This window comes from Folsomia candida, unplaced genomic scaffold (assembly GCF_002217175.1).
Source record: "Folsomia candida strain VU population unplaced genomic scaffold, ASM221717v1 Fcan01_Sc025, whole genome shotgun sequence".
Taxonomy (NCBI): Eukaryota; Metazoa; Arthropoda; class Collembola; order Entomobryomorpha; family Isotomidae; genus Folsomia; species Folsomia candida.
In genome coordinates this window covers 1,106,024-1,132,308 of record NW_019091217.1, presented here as the reverse complement: position 1 = coordinate 1,132,308, position 26,285 = coordinate 1,106,024, and the positions used below count along the sequence as shown (strand labels likewise).

General features: G+C 39.7%; 2 protein-coding genes across 3 annotated transcripts in view; both read left to right on the top strand.

Annotated features, from left to right (window-relative positions):
• Positions 1-5,922: 5,922 nt before the first annotated feature.
• On the top strand, positions 5,923-7,803 carry LOC110859334. Its single transcript, XM_022108266.2, has 3 exons — positions 5,923-7,116; positions 7,215-7,504; positions 7,594-7,803. The coding sequence occupies exons 1-3, from the start codon at positions 6,020-6,022 to the stop codon at positions 7,755-7,757; spliced, it is 1,551 nt and encodes a 516-aa protein (XP_021963958.1). The 5' UTR covers positions 5,923-6,019; the 3' UTR covers positions 7,758-7,803.
• Positions 7,804-16,975: 9,172 nt separating this feature from the next.
• The window catches only part of LOC110859373 (roundabout homolog 2), a 102,056-nt gene continuing 92,746 nt past the window's right edge, over positions 16,976-26,285 (top strand). For both annotated transcript variants that reach the window (XM_035859312.1, XM_022108320.2), the window contains exon 1: positions 16,976-17,825. The gene's annotated coding sequence lies outside the window, so the exon portion shown is untranslated. The remainder of the gene's footprint in view (positions 17,826-26,285) is intronic.

The following is a 26,285-nucleotide window of genomic DNA, read 5'->3' as shown; positions in this document are numbered from 1 at the left end:
CATCTCCGAGTTAAATCTCTGTCATTGTTAAGACAAAGACGCTCATTTGTGACCACAGAATTAAGTGTTTAGTGATTTAGCTTTCGTGTGTAGGCTGGTTACTCATACAGATATTTACCTTTATCTATCCGGACTAAGGACCGAGAACGCAATGACATGTCTGTGATTACCACAAAAGAAAGAACTTCATTACTGCAAATGGTGGAGCAACATTCCTTTCGCACAAACGGATGGGAAAGACCAAGAAATGTGCCTTTTATTGATGGGCTATGCTAAAGTAGATTGAATTCCGGAAGATGTAAAAAAATACTATGAAAATCAAGGTGAATAAATAATTTATATGACTAGGTATACAATTAATTGATCAATAGAGTGATTTATTTTGTAGACACAATCATAAGCAGTTAGTCTGAATCGATCTTTGATAAAAAGACAATCTGGAAACTCTAGTGAGAAAAGTGAGCTCAGAAGGAGAGAAGAAAGATAGAGTGGTGGAAACATGGAGGAAAGAATAGCCCATATCAATACTCCATAGGAATAAAATGAAGACAAGCGATCGACCACTCCAGCTTATTATAAATAGATATTTTACTGTAAAAAGTGTGAAAACTGAGTAATAGTATTGAAATAAATAAAACGTTTTCAAAATAGTGAAATGATTTCCACAAAACTATATGAAATAATCCAGCAAATATCGAAATTAAACGTATTTAGAAGGAGCATAATGTCGGTTTTATCTGATTGCATGTCATGTAATGGAGAAGTATGACCTGCTCCAAGACACGAATGATTATTACAATTAGGTCCACTTACTTATGCCATGATTAGTCACCAACAGTGTTTCGTTATCCCTGCATAGTTAAGGAAACTGTGAATATCGTATGGGTTGCCTTAAACTTGCACTAATAATTCTATGGTCTGGTCTGTATGGTCATCCTCTATACATCCTTCTAGAATGGATGAAAGTCTTTTGTGCAATTTTATCTAAAACGGCATCGCAACGTTGCTTGTCGGTATTTTTTAGTGAGCAACTCATTCTTGGAATAATTTATGTGCAATTTGACATTATCTTTATTTCTTTGGAACCAGCAAATTGGTTAGAGCAGTGGAGGCATCCATATGCAAGGTAATGCGTAAGGGGGAGTTCGTAAGTGGAATTTGTATTTTTATGTAGAATGTCCTGCAGGTAAGGATGAAAAACTTAAATTTGCGTCTTAAATGCGTATGTATTTTTAATAAGTAATTAAGTCTTTAGTGCTCTGGGAGCGTGTACGTGTCAGAACTAAAAGCCAATCAGATCTGAGTCATGATGAGGCAACAAAGGAAGAGCTGATCGGAAAGTGCATAGATGTCCATCACACAATCAGAATGCTGCCAAATTCTTCTTGGAGCTCGATACCGTGTTGTATTGCGTCTTCAATTTACAATTGACAGACAATGACGTAAGCGAGCCACTAATTAATGGCCTGCGTCTTAATTAACTGCCAGCATCCATTAGGAAGCGATGGCTCCGTGCTGGCTGATTTTTTAAAGGAAATTGTTGAACAATAACTGGGAAACAAAGAATGGGATATTCTATCGGTAAAAATTTTAACCAGTTGCCTAAGGACGCATTTCCACACCTCTTGAGCTAATAGCACAGAGCAGCTAAAACGAGTGAAATTATGTGCTAAAAGCTTTTCAGAAAGGTGTCAGAAAAGTGGATGGTGATGCCAATGTGCTGCGATAAATGTACGTATTACATTACATACGTCTCGCTGCAAGTGTCAGGATGAATGATATTTGACAAATAGAGAGCTGGGTAAACGAGAAGCAATGCAAATTCAGACTTAAATCCAGTACTTGCATATCAACATTAGTCATATTCTTCACTGACCATACATATGTTAGCATGTGCGGTTGATTACAATTAAATCAGGTTTAAGCAGTTTTGTTTTTGCAAGTGTTGCAACTGCACATCTGCTCCATTTTTACGAAAATGTCCACTGGAAGACTTGGGTGACACTGGACACTTGGCTTGAATACACAACAAATGGAACTTCTTTCTTGTTCCTACTCAAACAAGGTTTACATTGTTTACTTTCTTAGGCACATGCCCCTTGTCCAAATACCAAACATACTGAATTTCATTCACTTCCGTTAGAAGACGGCCAATGAATCGAATCGGCCACCGGATATGATTTGAAATCTGGTGCATGCTGCATTTGAGCCTCATAACGAACTCTGCAGCGGCTTCTTTGTGCTTGCATAATAGCAACCAGACCAGCTCCAAGATGCATTTCGTATCACGAGAATTATGAACCCTCATACCAAGCAATCATTTCACTTTGTGCATACTTTGGAATTACGGAAACTGACAAGTGTGTGGAAAGTTTACGCAACTTAAAACGTTAATCCGAACGAATATCAAATGAGCATCAACACTTTTGCAATAAAACAAAACTTAAAGATCCACAAAAATTGTTTTTTAACAGCACGTTTCATACCCGTGAGCAGCCACTATGTTTTATGCACAGACATCTTAAACCCAACGTCTTGTTTCATTGCTTGGATTGGATTGGGTCTCATTCCTGGGCGCAGTGAACGCGTATTTATGTATGTGCTCGTACATGGTTTGTGTAGTGACGGCCTGGAGATAAATCTTACGGTGAAAGCCGTAATGCAATCGAAGTATTCTTCTTAACAGCAGACATGATAATCCGATCTAAACTTTCAAGATTTATTTGTTCTTCCAAATTCCCTTGTCGGCTTGGGCTTTAAGAAACACAACATGTCCAACTCTCGCAGACGCACGGCCCATTTCATCATCTTCTTCCAGAGGAAGTAACGGCATTAAGAAATTATAAATATTGTGCACGCGTCGCGTGTGGCTTTATTTATGTTGGACGAATAAATAATAAATGTCTCGGGCTCAAATGAGTTATAGATGAGTCGTTGGGCGGCGGTGGTGGTGTGGGTGCCAATTTTCGATAGTTTATGCTGCTAAAAACCCGTCATCATGCTACTCAATCAGCACAGTATCCGCATTTAGTTTTATGACCAACCATCCAAAATTGACAAGTGATGCCCGATGCTTAGTTGCACAGGGGCTCAAATATTTGGTGTTTAATATTTTCGCGTCAAAGATTTTCTGTCACAACATTGACGCCGTAAAGTGAACGACCGACGCTTCCACATGAATGCGAACGATGCATATTTTCTAGTCCAACAAATCACGGGCCGAATGTACACACACATATTTCTATTTTCTGGCTAGTAACAAGCCGTGTGTACATGAATGCATGCATATTTATGTATGCTCTGTAAGGCAGAGTGAAACATATTCGTTTGTAAGCAAGGACAATCATTCCATTTTAGTGCCTTTGAATTAGCTGTCATCATTATTAATGGATTTCTTGAGAAGACATGAAAAGAAATGGGCATCGGATCGTCGTACCCTTTATGCTCGGGTAATACATGCGTATGCAGCATGCTAGTTCTGCTCAACTGCTCGTAAATATGAATTAGTCAATAGTTTCATAGTCAACTGTACCATATCTTAATTGTTTTGTTGGTTTTAATTTGGACAATTCTTGAATCGGTAAATTTGACAATGCGGCCTCGGTTTTTACGTGTTTAAGCAAAACTAAATTTGCAAACTTTACAACAAATAATATTTGTTATTTGTATTTAGGCCTTGCTGCCACCAAGTCCACCGCTCTACTCGTTATTTTTACGGTGTGTGTGAAATATGCATATTTCATCAATTCATACCAGAAGAATGAGACAGGCGGAGAGGAAATTGTAGGAGTTGAGAAATGGTTCAAGTTCCGTAAGCATTAAGCCCGTTGCCGTCGTTATGCGACATGACGCTTTGCTTTCTCCAATCTTCCCATGTGCCATACGACGACTGTGTAGAATTCTACGTTATGCGCTGGCTGGCCGAATATGTGCATATGTGAATAGCAGTTTGAAAAGATAGGAGCAAATGACATTAGATTTTCATCCAAAGGTACGTGTATGTGTAAGGCCACATGATGCATACGAGCTGAGCGAACAGTCTCCGGCTTAAAAGCATCGTAAAAAATGCTACCTTTCCTGCAAATATTGAAGTCATTTGTCAAATCTTTCTTTGAATGAGAAAGGAAAGGGACGGATTGACTGTCAAATTTGAAATTGACTTCACTTCCCTAAAAGAGCCGCATTTGTTCACAAAAAACGAACACTGCTCAAGTCAGAAAGTGCGTAAAAAGTGCAGCACCATAGATAAAGCAGAGATCATTAGCACAATGCACTCAAACAAACCGTAGGCAATACAAAGCAGGACATAACCATGTGGTGTTCACTAAACATTAGACACACATTCAATGCACGTATGGATTTATATAAGCTGCTTCTTTAAGAGCAACGCGTCGGAACCAAAGAAGGAGTTGGGGGCGAAGAAATTCTTGCATATTTCCTAATTTTTACTCGAACTCACTGTTTGCCTGGGAGAGAGTGGTGTAAAACGAGGAATTTAAAAATAGGATGACAACAACATGAGAAAAAACGAGATGAATGAACAAGGTCCAAAGTTTGGAAGCTAGTTGACATATGACGAGCCTCATGTATTAGTTACTAAATGTAAACGTCAGCATTCTCCTTCCCCTGAGAACTGAATGTAAAGCAGGCGATGTGCAACTCGAGTAATTGTTCAAAAGGCAAAACGGGAAACTTAAAGACGATCGGACAATTAGGCTAACGGGGGAACGGACAATCCTCCAACGCACCTCCCATCCATCCTTCGTTCCCTCTCGTGTATATTTACGCATTTTGATGTAAAATTAAGTTTACCAAGAGTTTAAAGTGCGCTATATGTAACATTTCGGTAATGTAATTAATGTCACATTTCACGTTTCATGCAACCGACAACGACAACTGCATGGAAGCAATAACAACAAATGCACTTTCCGTTGGACTGGTCATTTCCTGACGAAAGCGCAGAGAGGGTCCAGTAAGTGCACCACTTACACGTACTTTCTTCCCAAGAGTGAGGGTTACCACGGCCAAGGGTTGCTCTTTGACAGAGTGTAAACTTGCTTATCCATGACATATGACATAACATGAGCATGCATGCAACCCTCCCCTTCGTCTGCGGCGTCGAGTTGACATTGGACACTTTTGCACCAATACCACGATTTTCTGGAACCCATGAATGAAGGGGAATGCAGAAAACGTGCATTAAAAAATAAATGGGAAATCTTAGGGTTATTCTCCTCAGTGGACATTCAGTTGCATGGAAAAGCATCAGTAGCTTATGCTTCACAAGAACTCTTTTGTAGGTGCACAGAAAGTTGAGGTATTGATTTCACATCTTGCTCAACAGCAAGAATGAATAGTAATGGACGAAACCCGGTGCAAAACAGTTGCATTGTGTAGAAATGCTTAACGTAACGCATTCATATGAGCTCTGTTGACTGAGGAGTCGGATGAAATTGGAAAAATAAACTCTGCCTTAGTCTGACTTGCATATCATTGAATTGTGATGCTGGAATTTCCAGAAATTTTCCAGCTGTGTCCAAAACAGTTGTCGTCACTTTTAGCCTAAACCTTCAAACCTTAACCTTCGCGAACGGTATGATTTTGGAGTACAGGATCGAAGGGGTAAACTATTCGTTTAGTCTGGTATAGAGAAGTCCTTATAGAAGAAATTAACCAACGGGTTCATGCGTAAGTGATCCAGCCCTCACACCGGGATTATTGTCGCATTATGTTAACCTAGCCCAACTAAAACGGCAAAATGATACACAAATACGATCACTACGTAACATTGTCCACCAAAAAGGGTTGCTCGTCTCACCTTGAGAAAGTCCAACGTCCCACAGCGTCCTTGAGACACGGCTACTGGCATTCTATTCGAATATGTATGGCTCATACATATTCTGTCAATGCATCATCCATAAGTACCACAAATTCATAGCAAGCTTTGCCTTACAACTTTTCTCATTCGGACACAGCAAGTTGTAACGATCGCGTCTCGAACTTTTATCACATCGCAAAAATGGAGAGAAAAACTGATAAAGGAACCGATGTCGTGTTCAAATTCTTAAAAAAACTGGGATACAATTTGTGTGTTTCACTTCACGCCATTGTACTTTTTATCCTGTTTCCCATCTTCCTCCTCCTATTCCTGCCAATGTGGCTAACACGGCAAAGTGTGAAGTTATTGGCAAAAGTAATCCGTCCAGATTTATGTGAGATGGTAACATGTGGAACGAGTACATGTGCCAACGCCAACGGAACCGAGGACAATCCGAGGATGGTAACTCTTGTGGAATTATTGTTTAGAGACCAACTCGACTTTGAACAAGTCGTGAGGGAGTTTAATTCTCGAGCCGTGGAGAAAGTGGACAACGAGGGGTCGATGGTGTACCCCAAACTCAAGCAGCGTTTGACCTCATGGCTTGGCATCTGGTTTTGGACCAAGGACGACACGTTCGACATAAAAAAACATATCACTTGCTCCACGCTGAACAAAGATTTTGTGACGGAGCAAGATTTACGTCTTGTGGAAGAGCAATTGTTGAGCAAACCCTTCACAAAGAGGGCAAGTCCGTGGGAAATGCTCGTCGTTCCAAACACTCGCCTTTCACCCGATTCATCTCACCGTCATCACTCCTGCCCCGATTTTTCACCAGCCTTCTTAACAACAACGATAATTTTTCGAATCTCACACATCCTAGCGGATGGTTACTCTGTAAAGAAACTGTTGGAGGCCGTGAGCACGGGCAAAGCCTGTCCCAAGCTCAAGATAAATTATCCGTCGAAAAGCCTCTTTCAAAAGTTTGTCTTTCCATTCAAATTCTACTTCACGATGGCAGAAGTTCAAATTCTCTCCATGATGAACTTTCCTTTCAAAACGAGGGATGTTGAAAAGTCAAAAGTTGATTCACTCCAAAGTTCGGACGTAATTCCGATCGAAACTATACGAGGGATCAAGGAACGGTACGGAGTCAGCTTCACCAGCGTGCTCATCAGCATTGCCACCGGGACATTTAGAAAGTTGGCGATCAAGAACGGAACTGAACTCACCGAGTGGATGCCTTGTGCCATTCCTCTGCCAAAACCTGGGCATCCAGACGGCTTAACAAATCATTTGTACTTGATAAACAGCAACCATTTTAAATACAAATAGGACTTTGAAGTATGTATTTAACAAAGTTGAACTTATAAAATATCGTGTTTATGGTTTACAGCACTCTGGCCGTCATGCCGCTTCCGATTGGAATTGAGAATCCAGTACAACGACTCCGGATTTGTCATAGAGAACTTTTAAATCTGCGATCGTCGGCGTATCCCGCATCAGCGGCCTGTTTCATGACCGTGTTTGGATCATTTTTCAATAAAGTGGGTGAAATAATTGGCATTAACACATTTTCTGCCGTCAACATATCCTACTTGCCGAGTGGGCTGGAGAATATTTCATTTCTGGGCGTGGACATTATTGGCCAAACTTTTTGCATGCGAGTTCAAAAGGGATCTATCGGTAATAAGAACTTATGTATTCGTACTTTATTAAAACTGTACGTATAAAAGGTGCAGAGTAAGAATGTGGCATTTGTATGAATGGAACAGGAGCTGTGATTGCCATTTCCAGTTATAAGGATCGAATCCAAATGCATGCCACCGTCGACACCAATGTCGTGCCAAAGGAGATCATGACAGACTTTGAAACTATAATCAAGCAGGAAGTTGCAGGATTGAAAGAGCTGAACGGCCACAATTATCGTGATGTCTAATTCAATGAAACACATGAAAATAAAGCATCATAATTTAATTTAAAGAGACAAGCAAACTGCTGCACCTTGATAGCTTTTCGCACCCAAATCACGACAAAATCTCAAAATCCTGTGACACAAGCATAATAATGATAAAAATATTTGAAATTTTACTACTTTACCCCATTTCAACGTGTTCAACCTGTCAATGGAATGGCACAGATTATCATTATCGTTTCATGCGAAAGTATGCCTTGCGATTAAATCATACTTTAATTCGACCAAACCTACATATTTAGGTATTTAGCCTTCGTCTTCTCGTGGCTAAATAAGTGTATGCTCTTTAGAGCTGTCCACATGGCATAATTTGGGTCTTGGTTTCTTGGTGCGATGGCGTAATTTGGGGAGTGTCAGTCATTCAAAATCTCAGGTTTTAGCTGAACATCTCAGAGAGCCATCCTGCCATTACGAAATTATGATTTAACAAGTCCTGCCACCCAGAGAGAGAAAAGTTTCCCATGTCTGAGCCTTGGATGACGAAAATTATGATGATTATTACCAATCTGGCATCGACCTAAGGAGGAGAGTACGCCAACCTGATAATGACAGATCTTGATGTCCTTTGGATATATGGTAGTACCCCCTCTGAAAGTAAAAAGTGTGAAGCGGTTTGATGCCATGGCCCAATTTACGCCCGTCACACCCCTTTGAAGGCGCGCCCGATGCCAAACTAACTGCACTAAAAAATTCGCCAAAAATCCAATTTTGTTCGGATTTTCATAATAATTATATATTTGTGATCCCAGATAGTCCCTTTATCATATTCAGTTGCAAAATTAACTTTTCAGAAATTTTCAATATTTTCGAATATTTCCTGAAAAGGGCATGGCTTGAAAAAATTCAAAATTCCAAAAAAATTCAGATTGATATCTGATATGATAAAGCAACTATGTGGGATCATAAATATGTAACTATTATGAAAATCCGAACAAAATTGGATTTTTGGCGAATTTTTTAGTGCAGTTAGTTTGGCATCGGGCGCGCCTTCAAAGGGGTGTGACGGGCGTAAATTGGGCCATGGCATCAAACCGCTTCACACTTTTTACTTTCAGAGGGGGTACTACCATATATCCAAAGGACATCAAGATCTGTCATTATCAGGTTGGCGTACTCTCCTCCTAAGTTTCCTCCAACTGCATTCGCGTACGCATTATAATAACGCTGAGCCCGCACATTTATGTAGATCTGATCGAAACTGATTGAGTCGAAGCACCCATTACCACGTTAACAGTTCAAATTTAGGCAAAGTCTTGAGCCAAGATGTTGCCTGGCTGAACTAATCGCCAAGAAAAATGATGACGACGATTTCAATTTCCTACGAAATAGTGGGTGATATATAATATCAGACAAACGTTACTTGGCTGACAAACATGAGGGCAAAGTAAGCGAAACTCTGGCGAAAGCAAATCAAGGAGGTGACCCCACTCCTTGTTTCTTCCAAGACCATAAATTATGAATATTAATTGTCGATGAGAGTAGGATCGCGGTCTTGAATAAAAAAAAATCGCTCAAGGTGTATTATTTTGCTTCCAAAATATAAAACTGGTTCAACTGCTGGTCGATTCATCACAAGTTATTGGACAAAAGGCAGAAACTTTTGGTCTCGCTCGCTCGAAAAGCCGTCCACAAGTTTTGGTGGTCCAGAAGTTACTTTTGTCAAGAGATGTTTGGAGTTGAAATATGCAAATGCCTTTATTATTTCTCGTGAGTCATGATTTAGTCAAATTTTAAATGTGGAAAAGGGCCATCGGACAAGTCATTAAACTAAATATAGTGTATCCACCGTTGAATCGTATGCATTCCGTTGCATCCTATACGCTTATCAGAGTGGGTTCATATTATTGTTATGAGATTCCGTTTTGACATGCCGGCATTATGCACAAACTGCTTTGTTTCAGCTCCTAATGTGAAATTCTTACGAGACAGGCGCATTTTTAACAGTTCCTTAACAAATGAGGATGACCGTGCATCTCTCGTCGTTTATTGTTCCTTGTTCCAGGCGCTTCAAATACGCGTCGTATACAAATGCATTGATCGGGATGATGCAGGAATCTAGAGATGTCTGGACACGACAGAAATCGACACGGATTGGTATAAATAATATTCGTTAAGTGAAGCTTGTTCACTGCTCACAAAAAATTGCATTACCTGCCCCTTACAAGTTCAAGTTCTATTTATGTAGTGACAAACAATGCCATTCCAGGACCATCATCATCATCGCAGCTGGGATTGATTTATGCAGCATGGGAAGAACGCGACAAAAAATTTGTGACTACGATAATTCACGTAAAATGATGGAAAGACCACTCCTCTAACGACGGGGCTTGTGTTCGGGGGCATTGTTGCACGTGGATAGTGTTTCTCACGGGTTCGGGTTCTTACTTCGGGTTTCGGGTTCGGATTCGGGTTCGGGTCCTGCTTCGGATACGAAATTTCAGAACCCGAAACTTTCGGGTCCGAAAAATTTGATCCCAAAATTTCGGGTTCGGGTCGGGTTCGGGTTCCGACTAACAACCCGAAACCCGAATCGACAAGAATTTTTTGCCACAACGAACGCGAAAAAGTTAAAAAAGAAAATTAAAGTGTTGACCACACTTGCCAGGACGGTTATGCTGCCGTGATTCAGTAAACAATTCAAATTTTTAATTGTCGTAATTTTTTTTCACAAGTGTCTTCAATTAGTGTTATGATTTGAATATTAAAATAAAATATATTTTTTTATCAAAAATTTGCTAACTAGTTAGCTTGAGCATACTTTAATATTGGAAACTTGAAACTGAAAATCATTTTCAGTTTTCAACTAATTTAAAAATTACTAAATGACACGGAAAGCCATTATTAAGGGTCGATTTTTTGAGATTGCATTATTGTGGTCGAGGAATTAAAATTCAGAACATTTTAAAATGCATTATGTACTTATGCAGAAATGTGCTTAATTATAATTCCTAGGCCATATTTACAGATAGTATTGTTGGTTTGAAAGCTTCCAAAGAATTTTTAGCTAAAAATTCAGCCCACCCATTAAAATTAAAATATATTCGGGTTCGGGTTTCGGATATGATCTGCTAGTTCGGGTTCGGGTCCTTTCAAACGGGTTTCGGGTTCTTCGGGTTCGGGTTGCCCTCGGGTTTCGGATCAGTGGTATCGGGTTCGGGTTCGGGTTTCGGATTTGCAAGAACCCGACCCGTGAGGAACACTACACGTGGAAAAGGCCAGATCTGATGCAAAAGGTCCCTTTGTACAAAACATCGCTTAACGAGAATTCAACGACAATGGTAATGTTCACATTCTGAGGGCAGACATTTATACCCACTTGGGCTCATTTAGCCAGAAAACTTATCCACGGTATGCAGCACACTAAAATAAATACGGCTATGCATTGTATCAGTGGGATGAAATAGATGTGGTATGCACATATGTATGTAGCTTTTGAAATTGACCCAACATTCATTTCCATGATATTTTTCGAAACATTGGATCACAAGCTACAAAAATATTGTTCTCACTTTCACTTCATTCAGAACTGTGCATATGAACTTACACACACGTCTGATTGTAGTATCAGTCTTCATAATAAAAACTACAATCTTTTATTATCAATGCACACAAGTCAAAATAAGGGCGCTTATCTCTCTCATTAATTGGAAACGATATGCAGTAATACATAATCCAGCCCAACTGTGGTCCAAGTAAGTACATACGTATGTGCCCATATGAAAAATAGGTCAGCCGGCTTGGGTGAGCTACGCAGGGTCTTGGTGGCACTTTAATATAAACTGACAGCGACAGGACAGGACTCATATCTCGCGAGGGGCCAAGTCCGAAAGTGTTGAGGAGGGAAGGGTCCGATGTTTTCATTATGATTATAATAAACAGTCAGTTTTTATGACGAGTCTAGACACATGTGCTACCTTCCCACTCTCTCCGACTCTTTTACCATTGCATTTACAACCGATATGGACTGTATGGACCCGGAACGACATGCACGTAATAGTACCGTGATAGGGCTGAGAGGGGCCCTTTGTTAAAGAGGCCCTTATTCCGGCTTGTTAAGAGTGTATTCCAGGACTTGTTGTTGGGCTGGATCATTCAAAAACGGCAGAATTCATTACAAACTTAATATTTAATCACGCCACTATAAAATTGGTTCTTCGATGCTATCAAAATATAATCCCGCAAGAATTTCTTGCCTCTCTTAATTTTGTGTTCTTGTCAACTTTCACTCACCACGTTGCTCGTAAACTTCTCATGTTTTCTTATCATAAAAATGATCTGAAAATGTAGTGCATGTCCCCTCCAAAATCTGGTCACAATCTTTCACTGCATCCCTGAAAAGTGTGAAAGGGCTGTGTTGGCTGAGTGTGTGTGTCCCTTGACATCTGTCCCAAAGTAAATCACCATCACGAAGCACAACCCCAACGGTCCCTACCCTTCCTTCTTTGTACATTAAACCTTAAAACCTCGCGGTTGTCAGAGGTCCATTCCCAAGTTGTAAAATAAACATTCAGATCGACTTTAGGATCAACACCACCATGCATTTGACTAAATGCATATACTGCGAGCCGGCGTATTTGCTTATGGACTTATACTTTCCAGCTTACTCAAGATCTCGAGATTATTCTAAACGCGAGATATTTCTGGCTTATAATTCTACAAAATTCAAAACATGGTAAAAGTTGGAGTAAAACAAAACAACTTAGTAAACTCTCTCCTTTTCACGAGAAAACTTACAAGGTCTGACTTTTACTGTTTTTCTACCTAAAAGCTGCATGCCTTGAATATTTTTATGGCCTTCGTTCTTGTTTCTTTAAAATCGGTCATGTTATATCATTGCAGTGGAAGTTGACTGGCTTAAAAGTTGGGATAGGAACAAATGTTCCACTCGTCAGAAGCTCATGCAGTCTTAACATTTGCTCTCGAGTGAAATGAAATCCGATCTGGGAGGATTATGTACTTTTGAAAATCTGAGCAAACTGGAGACGAGGATGGATATTGAGCAGTGGACAAGTTGCCCAAAATTAAAACGTTCAATTTTTAGACGACGGGGGACAAACATGCCAAGAACAAATCGATGCTTGAGTGTTGTACACTCCTCCATCATGTATTTAGATGTTGCGTAATGTAATGTCATGGTTGGTGGGGAAGAGGCAAAAATGTAGACGGCAAATTACTGACCAGTGACTGCCAGCAATCCGTAATGCCAATGACTGCCTAAGTATAAGTAAGCCCAGAAATAGCTCAAGGAGACGTACATGAAATCTTAAAGGAGGCGTTTAACTCTAAATTTATAAAACTACATGAATATGGGTTTTCCACACAACTCTTTATGACCACCAAACAACAAAGGGTTCACAAAAGAGGATTTATCAGCCCACCTCATGTTATGACTCACGAAGGTTCCTTTTCAAATGTTCGTTTGCTTCACACTCTCCTCTCGCCCGTTCCTCCAGAGAGAGTGACCCTTGACCCGTCCTGTGGTTTGTGGCATTAATTTATCTCCGTAATGATACTCACTCACTACAACTCCGTACGGGAAAAGGAGTGTCCGTGTGTGTGAAATTGCTCATGATGATGATGATGATCCATGTAAAAGTATTTAATTTTTTGTTGGCCGCATCTTAACTTGTGCCACGTTGAGAGAGAAGGCACATCAGAAATCTTGTGAGAAAGCTGCAATTAAATTACCAGCTTGAAACTATGCGGTTGTTTGTGTTCGGAATCAAACGCAAAATGTGCACTGTCCGCACTAAATAATACACAGAGACCGGCACAGCTTTTTCAGAGTCTTTTCGATCTGATCTAATGATTATGATGGATTTACTTTCAGGAAGTTTAAAACTACTTTTTACATTGAATTTTAAGAGAAATATTTGCTTGTGTTTCACGATGAATGTGAGAATGTTGCTGTCCTCGTCTGAAAACTTTGAGAGGATTTCGTTGCGTTTTGTTTCGAATTAGGAAAATGCACACTCGAGACAGGGCAAATCCAATCTGATGTTTCTCAGACTTATTGCATTAATGGTTCAACGGTTATTTTAGAGTTTCTTGATAAATGCGCTGTATTGCGTAAAAGGTCTTTGAGCAAAGAAATGGTGGTAGAACCATCGCCGCCATGCAAAGCCTCTTAACTCTCAGCATCTGATAATATTCCACGTTGTAGAAAAAAAACACACATGAAAAGTCGGTAATGCTCATGGGAACTTCATAATCCGCATTTGACAGTTACATTCTTCAACCATCGGCTGTACGCGTTTAGCCGTGTGTACATACAATTCCAATTAAAAGTAAAAGTTAGAAACTTGCAATCTGGGCAATCATAATGTTTAACTAAGCCTGGAAAACACTATTTTTTAGGGGGAATCGATTACTATTAAATCTATTGTATAACCATAATGTTCAATATTCATAAAAACTATGAGGACAATAAAACAATCCATTTTCCGATACCTAAATATTGCAGCATTGGAACTCGAGGTTTTTTTGTATAAAAAAAAGGTCTTTCACACATCTGCACTAAAGATCTTTCGATTTCCGATCCAATTCAATCGTAATCTGATTGCCTTCCAGTATCATGAGTCCAAGCAAACCAAGGACAGAATAAAGCACTTTTGCTTCCCTCCTCTGCCAAAGACAAATACTTGCACTTCTCTCTGCCAAATCCGAAAATCCGATATTTTGACAATTTCACCAGCTGCAGATGCAAACGGAATCGTTTTTTCCAAGATAAGACCATTTTGTCGCTTCTCTTGTGGTCCGCCTTGTCTCTGTGGTGGTGTCATCCCGATTCTGACAACTTTGGTGCTTTGAAACGAATAGCAACTGCAGGACTGATCTTGATCTTGATAGATGTGCATTTTTCGGTGGGCTCAAATGCTTTGAAAATCACGCAATAATAACATCCGGGACGTGCATACATAGAATTATGATAAAAATCTTTCTTCGATTGAATGAACGGTACGCTGTAATGGCGTTCAATTAAATATTCCAGTTCATACATACGTGTCCACGAAATAAATAGTGGTTAGTCGTCATTTCACGGTATCGATTAACAAGATTTACCAGAGAATCTGGCAAGCATTTGCTCTGCACTTCTTGGTTGAGGGATGTTTAGTTGGCAGGATCCTAAAAATAAAAAAAATGTCTTCACTATTTTCACTTTTTCACCCCAACCTCCAGTTTTCCGCACTTTTACTTCCATTTCATCAAAACGATTCCCCACAAAAAGTGGAAATCCAAGGAAAAAGAGACAGTGAAAGACACAAACACACCAAAAGAACTTTTTTTCTTTTCTTTTCCCCCTTCCGATCCCGATTATGACAGACTCAGGCTCATCTCATCTCCACCGATTTTGACCATTTTGTGTCGTCTCCTTCTATTCCATGAAAAGAATTCTGGAACTGAATGAATTCTCTTTCTATAACTTATCTCATCCTATTAAAAGCTTGTTCACTGTTCGAGATTGTTCATCCACAAATTACTCAAGCTTGGAGCAGTAATTCTCCTAATCAATACACGAATCCAAAAAAAATTGTACTGGGAAAGTTGGAAATAGTTTTAAGACGGAAAATTGCACTGATCAGAATTGTGTGCACATTTTACTACGCACACAGAGAGAGAAGGATGCAGCAGACGCTGGGGCTAATCTAATCTTAGCCAGAGACAGTTGGAACATAGTGCTGCACTGCTTTTCAATGAAGTGTCGCATTTCCTGGCAGCATATCGAGCCCCACGGCCTGTGGGGAAGGAAGAGGAGTGGGAGTTGAGGAACTTTCTCCAGTCCAGAGCGGAGAAAGATGTATGATTATTGCATTTCCTCCTCTTCGTCTGCAGCAGAAGCACTTCCTCAACTCATGCTCTGTGAACCCGTAAACTCTTCAGGTGAGCTTTTTTCTAGCCCTTTGTGAGCTATGGATGCATGCTACGAGAGAACGTGCACCTGAACCCGGCAGACTCGGATATTTACACGGAAGCATTTTATCTCGAAAAATAACTTTCTCTCTCTTTCCTTCAAGTCGCAGAATTTAACCCTATTTCCTTCCCCTCGGTTCCGGACTCTGTTAATAATATGTTGCATTGCAGTCTTGGCGTTGTGTGAGGTCTCTGAGGTGAAAGAGACCGACTAGATTAGATACACATATCAGACCTGTTGTATGTAGCACACCAATATCGACTGCTTGCATAAGCGAAATTGAAAATAGTGTGAAATTCCAACTATATATGGATCGAGTTTCTCTTAAAAAGTAGTCAATCTACACAGTACCACTGGGAACCTTGCTCTATCAATTTCATGGAAACACAATTGCAAAGTTACGCAGTTACAAAATCACATGGTGAGAGTGGGGCCCAAAATATTTGAGCCTCCTGTTTTGTCAAGCTCTTCACCCACCCCCAGTCAGCCAGCCGTCTCTTCTGCAGGAGAAGAAATGGTGTTTACATAGCTCAAAGAATTATAGAATTCATAATGGTCCGGATTTTCCGAGGATTTCATAAAGAATTAATAACATCTCCCTTCCCCATCAGACTCGGAAGACCAAGGACTGCATTTGTTAGTCTGGATCGAATTATGGGAGCGCTCCGTGCTTAATAGATGATGGAGTTAGGGAGATGCAAATTGAACCGACTCGCAAGCAATTAGCTCCCAACCTCAACCGTGCCCCGTCCGTAGCAACCCTTTCACCTCTCTCTCTCTCTGCGTAATACACGCATTTGCATCTCCACAACTGACTTGCACGCATTTTCAAAGCCAAAGTCAGTCAAGAATAAATCGAACTCTTTATTCGGTCACAGGTATGGAATATTAATTAGCAGAGGGCAGATTTTCCTTGTAGATATGCAATCCATTAGACCAGATCACTCAACTTTGGTCCTAGCAAATTCCTCAATCAGTCGGTAAATAGCGCAATATCTTCTTTCGCTATTCCGCTCCATTAGCTGGGAATTTCGTATTTATTTAAATCCAAATGTGTTGCAAATTCTGAGCAATAAACTGCTTCAAAAGTTGCAAACTGCATGACCAGAAAACAATGCATTTAGAATAGTTAAAAGCGAAGGAAAGGTTTTTGTGAATTGCATTGCGTTGCATATTTGCATGGAGTGTGTTATTGGGCAGGTTTGGCTGGTTCTCGTTGGCTCACTGCCGTGTGTTCTCCCCTTTTGCCTCAGTTCAACTCAGGCTCTCGACGGAGTAAGTCTGTGTCGCTCTTCGCCTCGTAAACTTCTCTCGGATTCTCACAAGTGCTGCTCATCGTTATTATCATCCGACGGTTCAAGGAAAGTAATTGTTGCTGGATACCGTTATCTTTGCCTCTGCAAACAACGAGGTTTCTTAGCGAGGAGTGCTTTGGGAAGTGAAAAATTAAAAGTATATTGTCCCCAGTAAAGCCATCTCAAGTAAGTTTGATCATCTCTTAAAAGTGAGCTGTCTCTGTTTTACGACGGTCCCAACGTCGCCTTCAAGTTGTAAAAGTGGAAAAGGGACGGAAAAGTGAAAAACTAACAGTGATAAGGACGAGATTGTTTGGCACGAGTGGTAAAAGTGACCTCCTTGTCGCCTCTTCTCTGACTTTCCGTCGTCGTCGTCGTCTCATGTGAATGCATTTCTTTATCTCATTTCAATACTACTCACTTCATATGTATTTAGGAGTTAGCTAACTAAGCAGCAGTGAAAAGCGTTTGTTTTGCTCGAGAATTATTTAGTTAAATCTTGTCAAAATAATAAGGCTTGTGTTTATGAAAAATTTTGAATGTCTAAAGGACTGGGCATAATTTAACGGAATTTTGTGGTTTTGTGTGTGCCAGAGTGAAAAGTGAAAAGGGACCATAATTAATAGTCCTGCCTGTCTGCCATCATAAAGTGCTATCATTTCCAACAATCTTCTTTTCTGAAAAACGATAATTCAAAAGTTAATAAGACACTGTAATCACGGGTTTGATTCAAGACAAAGTGTGTTTAGTGTGGTCGCATTTTTTGGAGTGGATCAGATGGATTACTCAATTTTGGACTTGGATTAAACGCTGAGACGAGAAAAGGTGAGATAAGAATAATAATAATACCCTTCTTCGTTCTTCATAAGTCTTGCCCAGAAATAAGTTGGGGAATTGGAACCGAGTAGAAATGGTGAGACTGGGAATTGAGTCGGAGGTAAATCGCTGAAAGGTATGAGAGAAAGAGTAAGTCGACCTTTCATAATTATTACCTGGATTCGATTTCTCTCGAGATTGGTTCCATTATGTCACCCAAAAATATGTCGTATATGGAGAAAAGTGATTTTTTTCCGAGTGAGTGTGCAAACTCATCAAATAGCGGATCAATTATTGCCTCGCTCGTCATGTGTCCAGTCAAATACACCATTCTCCACTTTTACTTTATCTCAATCTGTCTCTCTCTCTTTCGTCTGATTGTGATTTACTCATATATTCTTGGACGAAGGGGTTTCGCAACTGCTCTTAAACAATAAATCTCATCATTTGACTGACTTTGTTACTTCTGGGGTCGGTGGGGTGCGGTGGTAGTGATGCGGGTAGTAGTATGAGCAAGGAAGGCAAATAAATCTCTCCACGTTAAGATTTCAGTTTAAAGAGCTGCAAATTACATTTTCCTCATCTACTCTGTGCTACCTTGGCCATTCTATGAATAGAAAATTAAGCATGAAATACAGTTTTGAGAGATAATGAAGAAAGAGCCAAGACCAGAAGGAGCTGGGTCATAAATTATACTCAGCGGTTTGTTAATTTGGCCAAACCTGGCAAATTCTCAGTTCTTAAGTAAAATAGGGTGGTAGCCTGCAGTACGTGTACAAGTGGCGTCAAAGTTTTGCTACCTCAGCATTTCAAACAACGTAAAGACCCTTCATCTCTTCACAGCAAAGAACCACGGCGACCAACCACCACCTGCTTGCCTTTAGGATAAAGAGGAAGTGTTAATTAAATCGTATATTTTATTCTAACTTGATTATTAATTCGAATGAGTCAAGTTTGCTCGTGTTTCCTCATAGCGTACCCAAAACAACGTTCTGCCGGAATTTGATGCAATCGATCCGCACTTAATTATAGGCTTGCGTTATTTTTCACTCCAGACGGCTGACCCCATCGCAAAAGCTGCTGGCATTCTGTGTTCATCTAACATGAAAATTTGTACTTTTTTTGAGATATGTTAAAACAGTTGGACCTTTATAAGGCATCATTCGTTTGGTGAAATTATGAATTTTTATTTATTTACCGCTAATTGCGAACTTTTTAAGGAAGTGGCATAAATAACGTTAATTTTCGTACTTGTTTGACGTACGACATTATTGCAAATAAGTTTTAATAAACTTGTAAGCAAAGTTTTGGCTTGATGGTTGTCAGTGAAGAGTATTCTTTACGATGTTTTCGTTAGTTGGTAGCCGTTCGCTTTAAACAATTACTCACATAAATATCTTTGAGGGATTATTCAAATTGAATCCATATTTGGCCACCCATTTTTCTCCGGTGCTAGCCTGAAAGTTACTTTACGATGAATGAATCCGTGTGGAAATGTACAACAATAAAAAACAATCAGAATTCTATTAACATTTCAAGTCTGGAGACGTTTGGCTTTAGGAATTGTGTAACATATTTTGAATTGTCGCTATCCTTCATCTTATTCATATTTTGTTGTTGTTGGTTTGTGTGCAAGCCAATTCATGCTCTGTTAGTTCATCTCGATTCGAGATTCTCGAATCGTTAATCGTATCTCTCACAATCCAACAGCAATCTCAGTTTGTCTCCTTATAAGGGAAATTGTTTTTATTGGCTTTCGTTGACTATTCGACATTCCGGATTCTTTGTCTGACAATTATCTATATTCTTGTATAAGTTTATGCTTGTAAAAATCTTGTCATATTTGATATATGGAGCAAGAGAATGGCAGCTATCTGCAGATGATGAAAACTTGTAGTGAGCACACTCATCGTCGCTTCTTGGGATTATTTGGTACAATAAGTGAAACAAAATGTGTGGAGCCTTGTAATTAAATCAGAAGGTTGCAAACTTTTGTAACAAAGAATCAAGTCAGTTTTGGCAATGTTGTGGCGTGACTAAGGTGTTTGAAAAGGAGTTGCACATTGCACTACTAAAATCTGATTGGCACTAATGATAGGTGTCGATAATCGGTCATCATCATCATCTGGCGGCTTTGGCCCACCACACCATTCAGAGAGGAGGATAGGGATAAATGGGTCTGGAACTTAAACTGAATCATCTTTATTTTGTTGATGTACCAATTACAAATTAGTCCATGATTTTTTGGCAGAGTGAAACCTATATACATAGCTTTTGTTACGTCTGGATTTTTTCGCATTTAATTGCACGGTGTCGCCAGAATTTTTTTCTGCAAATAAGAGTTATATTAAATGCTAATCTAAATGGTGGTTATTCTACGAACAAATTTGGAAAATGTTCTCGGATTCTACATAGCTGGCTGAACAAAGAAATCAACTCAACATTCACAGTCTCAAGTTTAATTTCAGTGTATTAAGTAAGCGTTGGCACTGTGGGCATCTGCTGATCTTGAAAATTGATCTCCCTTACATATTGTCTTGATTCTATTGTTTTAGAATTTTGATTAAGTACTTGATTAAGATGTTGGAGTAGGCAGGATAATAGTTGGATAAAATACGGCGTCATGTCAGATTTCCTTCCTTCCAAGGCATGATTAGCCAATGAGTAATGGTTGTAGCTGTTGAAGTCGCATGCAATTTAAAAAGCGGCTACTGCTTAATGCTATCCAGCTACAAACCTGAATCGAGTACATTGATAGATAAAACGCTAGAAAGCATAAATTCTGGAGTGTATTTCATGAAATTGCTCCACGTTTAAGAGGTTAGATAGTGAAGGATCATTTATTTAATATTTAATCCGGATTTCAATCTGAATAATATAAACCTATCTCGCCCATCGTTATTCGGCGAGATTTTAAGAAGACTTGATTAGCAAAGTGACCTCTGGAACTGATGGCTTACGATTCGTAACGTCTGGAACCAGATCTCCGGGTCGAGTTTCGTGTAAATTAAATAATTTTGCGGCCTAACCACATACCAAAACGTCCAACGTGATGATCATTTTATGCAAACCTTGTTGTTGAACATGAATCAACAAATTAAAAAGAAACTGACACTCTGCTGATCCTTCACTGCACACACATTATTATGATCGACAAGCATATTAGAAATCTTGGAATGCATCGAAGATTGACTAATGTGACTTTCAATTGAAGTATAGCATAGCGTTCATGGGCTTGTCGTTGTCATTTGAGAATCTGAAAGAGCTTGATGTGTGTGTGTGTGTAGAATAAATCACGAGAACGAGCCTTCTTGCTTGGTAATCCATTGGCGCTTTATGTAGTGATTATTGAAGCGAAAATTTAATGGCTAATCATTAATTTAAACTTAATTACTAAACCGGTACCAGACAACCCAACCAACTTAATATACCTGCTGATTTTAGCAGATTACAAAATAGCTGTGCAGACTAGTAATTCCAAGTAAAACACTTTAGGAAATTACTCGACAGTAGTCGTGGTGGTAGTCACATAATGTTATAATGGACACGAAATTAAGAAAATATATTGACTGGTACTATACATAAACATGTCCAGTCTATATTGAGTTTACTTGAGTTGTGATAAATTGGCAAGGGAAGAACTTGTTTTATTATAAGAAAAGAAGCCCCATCGAGTACTAAGGAGTTATTGTAGACAAGAAAGCAATCAGCAACTGTTGAAATTATTACCCGTTTTTAATTTGATGCGTGAATGATGGATTTACATTTAAATGCAAAAATTCTGCATTACTCCATGGGTTTTTGATTCCCTGTTGTGATAAATAGACAGGACCCTCTTTTTTGCAAAACATAGTAGTATGCGCATATATGTATGCACATATGTTACTTTACAATATTTCTGGTTGTTAATACAAGTCGTGGTCATTTGCAGCGTCAGTTATTATTATGCTTGATACAGAATCAACCTAAAAAGCAAACATCAGTTGAATTATGGATAAAGTTTGGTGGACCTCGGAACAGTTGAACAGTTGAACACGAAAGTTGGAAAAGTCGCAAATAATCAGCTCACATTAGTTTTGGTGCCTCTAATACTTACATTCGCTCATAATTTCGCCTTACTTCATTATTGGAGCAGATGGTTCCCATTCCAACTTCCACCACAGCCACTCAAATGTTTCAAGAAGGGTTCAATGAAGAGAGAGTCAAAGAGATAATCTTCATCATCTCTCTGTTAGTGAAACAAACAGATGGGTCGCATAATTTATTAACTTAAAGACACATGCCAAACACAGTATGCAAATTATCACAATGTGGGCTTAAGTCTTTTTTATTTGTGACGTGTGCGAGATGAGGATTGTGCTGCAACTATGTAGAAAATATTGAATAACATTACTTGAGGAGTAGCCCTTGTGGAGTAGAACGAGGATTTCGGACGAATAGATACATAGCCTTTGCATAAAAAATCTATCATTTGTGCAACCACCACCACCATAGGTTTGCGTGTTTTAATAGAAATATCCACAAGTCTGGTCTACTATTCGGATGGCCACTTGTGAAACTAGGTTGTGTTTGCTTATTCGACTATTGTGCTTGGTTGGTGGCGACTTGAATAAATGGCGAGTCATGTCATGATTCAGTTTCCCGTGGACGGAGAAAGTAACACATTAATCATTCATTTATACGCTGGCGTCCATCCATCCGCCCGTCTCTCAATTTCAAAATCCTCTCTCACAACCAACAACACAAAGTATCGCCCATTTATCTCCCGTTCATTATTCCCATTCATGAATCACTTATGAAACTTGAGTCTTGCCGTATGCAAACTTTATTGCTCACCTGCACAGTATAGCCAGCAGCAGAAAAACGCTACAATACGATGTGGGATATAATTTGTACGGTTATATGTACCTTAGGCTGCTTCCGAATTGAATTTAATGGAGAACGGCATTCAGCACACATGGACAGTTGTCTATCTGTAATTTATGTTGTGTTGTGCATGCATGGTATTAGAAATTGTCTAAAAACCCTCCTCTCTCGTCATACGGGGTCAATAATGCTGTTTGTTTGTGGGTAACCAACTAATCACAAGGAAGACGCGGACAAAACGAAGCAGAACGAACTGGTAGTTTTAAAATCTGCTGCTGTTTATTATCTCCTCCAGATTTCGCTGATTGAGGATATGAGGTTGAGTGATGAGAGATTATTAAACCAGGAAGGACTCGTTGTACATACTCATTGCGAAACCAACGAATTGGACTGCCGTCGTCGTCGATATTATAAATTCTTCTTGAGTCAGCAAAACAGGCTTGCCTCATCACAGAAACTGAGAAAGCTTCGCTCACGATATCGTTAATTGATTAACATGAAATTCTTTGTTGTTCAATTCATGCAACGGTTTTTATTGGTCACTCACCCGAGTCAGTCATGAATAATGAGAATGGCAGTTTAGGTTTTGGGATGGGGTCGTCAATTTTCTATATTCGTAGAAAACTGCGACTGCAACTGCCACCATTGTTCTCGTCTGAGTCATTTCCTCCACTCCTTCTCGGCATCCTCACATTAATTAAGACAAGTGGGAGCAGAAGTCATGAGTTGCCTGTCTGCATATATTCTTATCATGGGCTAATTAGGGTGAAAGTTTTTCTGGGGACCAAGTGGAGGGTTGTGTGTGCGGGGGTTGATTTGATATGATCTGAGATTGAGATAAATGTCCCAGTTCAAAAGGGCGGATTGAAAATTGAAATGGAAGGAAAGCAAACCATCATCAAAAGTATGTGTCACATCGTATTCATTTGTCAGAGCCCATTACACACCACCCCGAAGGACTCGTACATTTCATACATTTTGCCATTCGATTCTTGCTTTCTTTTCCCTCGCATGAAAGGCAAAGGAAAGTCGATAGTGCAAAGTTCCGCTCGCATTGTGACTTCCGAGTGACTGTTTTATTCCATTCAAGCAGCCAACATTCATACATGAACTCTGCTGCTGATTGTCCCTCAATGAATGAGTCAAAGTAATAAGTAATGGCACTCCTCCATCACATAATAATCAATGTCATCCACACATTTTTTCCAGAATGGGGCTGCTGGACTTGTGTAATTTTAGCTTGAATGAAAAGTGCATACTTTCATCGCTCTCTCTCTCTCTCTCTCTCTCTCTTTACACGAACTGCCACAAAGGAAGCAGATCAACTTGCAGCCTATCCATACGAGCCATCGTTCCATTTGATCATGGTATAAAATTCACAGTCGAATGAACCATTACATACAGACGGGGAACGCAAATTAAAAATGGGTTCCAAATTGGGACGATAGGGAATAGAGGAAAGGGTCGCGTGCCAATTGAAATCTCAGTTTGAGTCTTTTGTCCAAAATGGTCCCTTTGGATCCGGACTTTAGTGGAGAGTAACGAGAACTCTGGGGATTAATTTTATATCATGAATTTATATGCACACACCAATAATACTGCGTACAATAATAATAAATAATGCAGTTGCGGGGCAGATGATAAAAAATATACAAGTGAGCTATAAGTAGATATAAATTGGGAAGGGATTATAATCTATACATCTGACATTACTTCTCATATTTCTCGCATTGGAAAAAAAGAATTCATTTCGTTTTCATTCATTTCATTTCATCCACTTCACTTGATCCAGTTTCCAATTCCCGTTTTTGATGATAGGGCTTGTCCATGTCGGCGGCAGGCAGGCAGTGCTGGCCTTTATTTCTGAGAAGACTCTCGTGAAATGTTCCGTCACATTCGTTCTCGACTCACTTGCTCCACTTCTCCAGTCAAAATCAGAATGTGAATCAGAATCGGAACTGGAACCAGCCGACGGGTATCCTTTCTTTTGGCCGTTCCTTGGTTTTCCTCCTTTTCTGCATTTTTGAAACGCTTGATCCTATCTATCAAACTTATTCTCGGCTGTGCGGAGAATTTTTTGGAATAGTCGCGTCCTCCTTCACCCAGTCAATCTCTTTCTCTTCCTCCCATGGTCTCATCATCTTATGAAACGGTTCGATTAACTGGATGGCTGAATAGAGGAGGACGCAGCCACATGCTTGTATTTGTATGCGGGCGAGTGATATCAATACATAGTCGAACGTAATATCCTGTGCACTCGCTTGCAAACTTTTATTCTCCGCCAACATCGTGAAGGCCTGTGGGTGGGAATGGATCGATGATGCGGTGCTTTTTACCATGAGTACCATGTTAGCCTCAAATGTGACGACTGTTGTCATTGTGTCCTCGCATTTGCTTGCGGATGAGAAACACTTGGATGGGATGGGTTTCGCTTGTACACATTTTATGTGCCAAACTTAGGGGCGAGAATGTTCAGAGATCACGGCGTGGGAGGAGAAGGCAGGACTGATTTTGCCAACTATTTATCTGTGCTGCTACCGGTCATCTCGTCCCGTGATCTGCACTCGGCGGCAAGAAGCTCAGTCAACTGGAAATTGAAGTAGTAGTGTTTCGAGGAGGAATGCTTTCTATTACTCCCACGTTTGGCCCAGAATCGACTCACACAAGTCACCGAGCGTGGAGGTGGAGATGTACCTGCCACAAATGATTATTATTTTGTATGACGAGTGTCTGAAAATTGAGATGAAATACGCACATTAAAAGTAGTGGGAAGTATTGTTCACTTTCATCAGGTTTCTTTCTGCCGCAACCTTATCCTTGTTTCCGCACCAGCGGCTTCTGATTGATTCTGATTGCCCAGCGGGTCACTATCGCTGGAGATGAAGACTTTTCCCCCACTATACGCACATACTGCCACCAGTCCGTCCATACGTGCGTACATGTTGGTCCAAATCATGGTCACGGCGTTTTCTCTTTTATTATTTTGTGTCATTGACGAAATTATCGGATCCACTTTAGTTCAGCTTGAGTGACCCTGACATTAAATTACATGCACTTTGCTGGATTTGGAGAAAATTGGTTTCGATGTTCGATTCTTCATTTGAGATTTGGACAAAAATATATTAATGAAAAAGCATAAATGTAATTCGATATTGTTCCATCAAATAAATTGTAATCGGATCACAACTTTTCTCTGGGATTAATGTGATGATGCTATTAATTTCGCTTCATGAACGAAGCATTACCTATTACTTATGTACATACATAGTCTTATCATTATATTCCATTCAGGATGCTAAAAAGTTTTCGTTTTAATTAGTAAATAATTAAACGCGTAATTTGATCGATTGCAGAATAATTTTCCTTCGCTTGACGGTGAGTTTAATTCACAAGACTGAAATAATGCTTGGAAGTTTTTTTTTTTGATAGTTTAGTTTACCAACTGTAATGTGAGCGCTCAATTATCATTGCAGAAGTGCCAGTGGAGGAGAATCAGTTTCTTCTTGTGCTCATCAACTAGATAACTTTCGCTATTCATTTTGTCTTCTGGAAAAGATTTTGATCCGCACCCACAGACTTGGATATTTGTATCCAGGCCATCTC

Coding starts and splice junctions, on each gene's coding strand:
- LOC110859334 (XM_022108266.2), top strand. CDS start 6,020: ATGGAGAGAAAAACTGATAAAGGAACCGATGTCGTGTTCAAATTCTTA. Junction 7,117..7,214: donor GACGGCTTAACAAATCATTT/GTACTTGATAAA, acceptor TATGGTTTACAG/CACTCTGGCCGTCATGCCGC. Junction 7,505..7,593: donor AGTTCAAAAGGGATCTATCG/GTAATAAGAACT, acceptor TGAATGGAACAG/GAGCTGTGATTGCCATTTCC.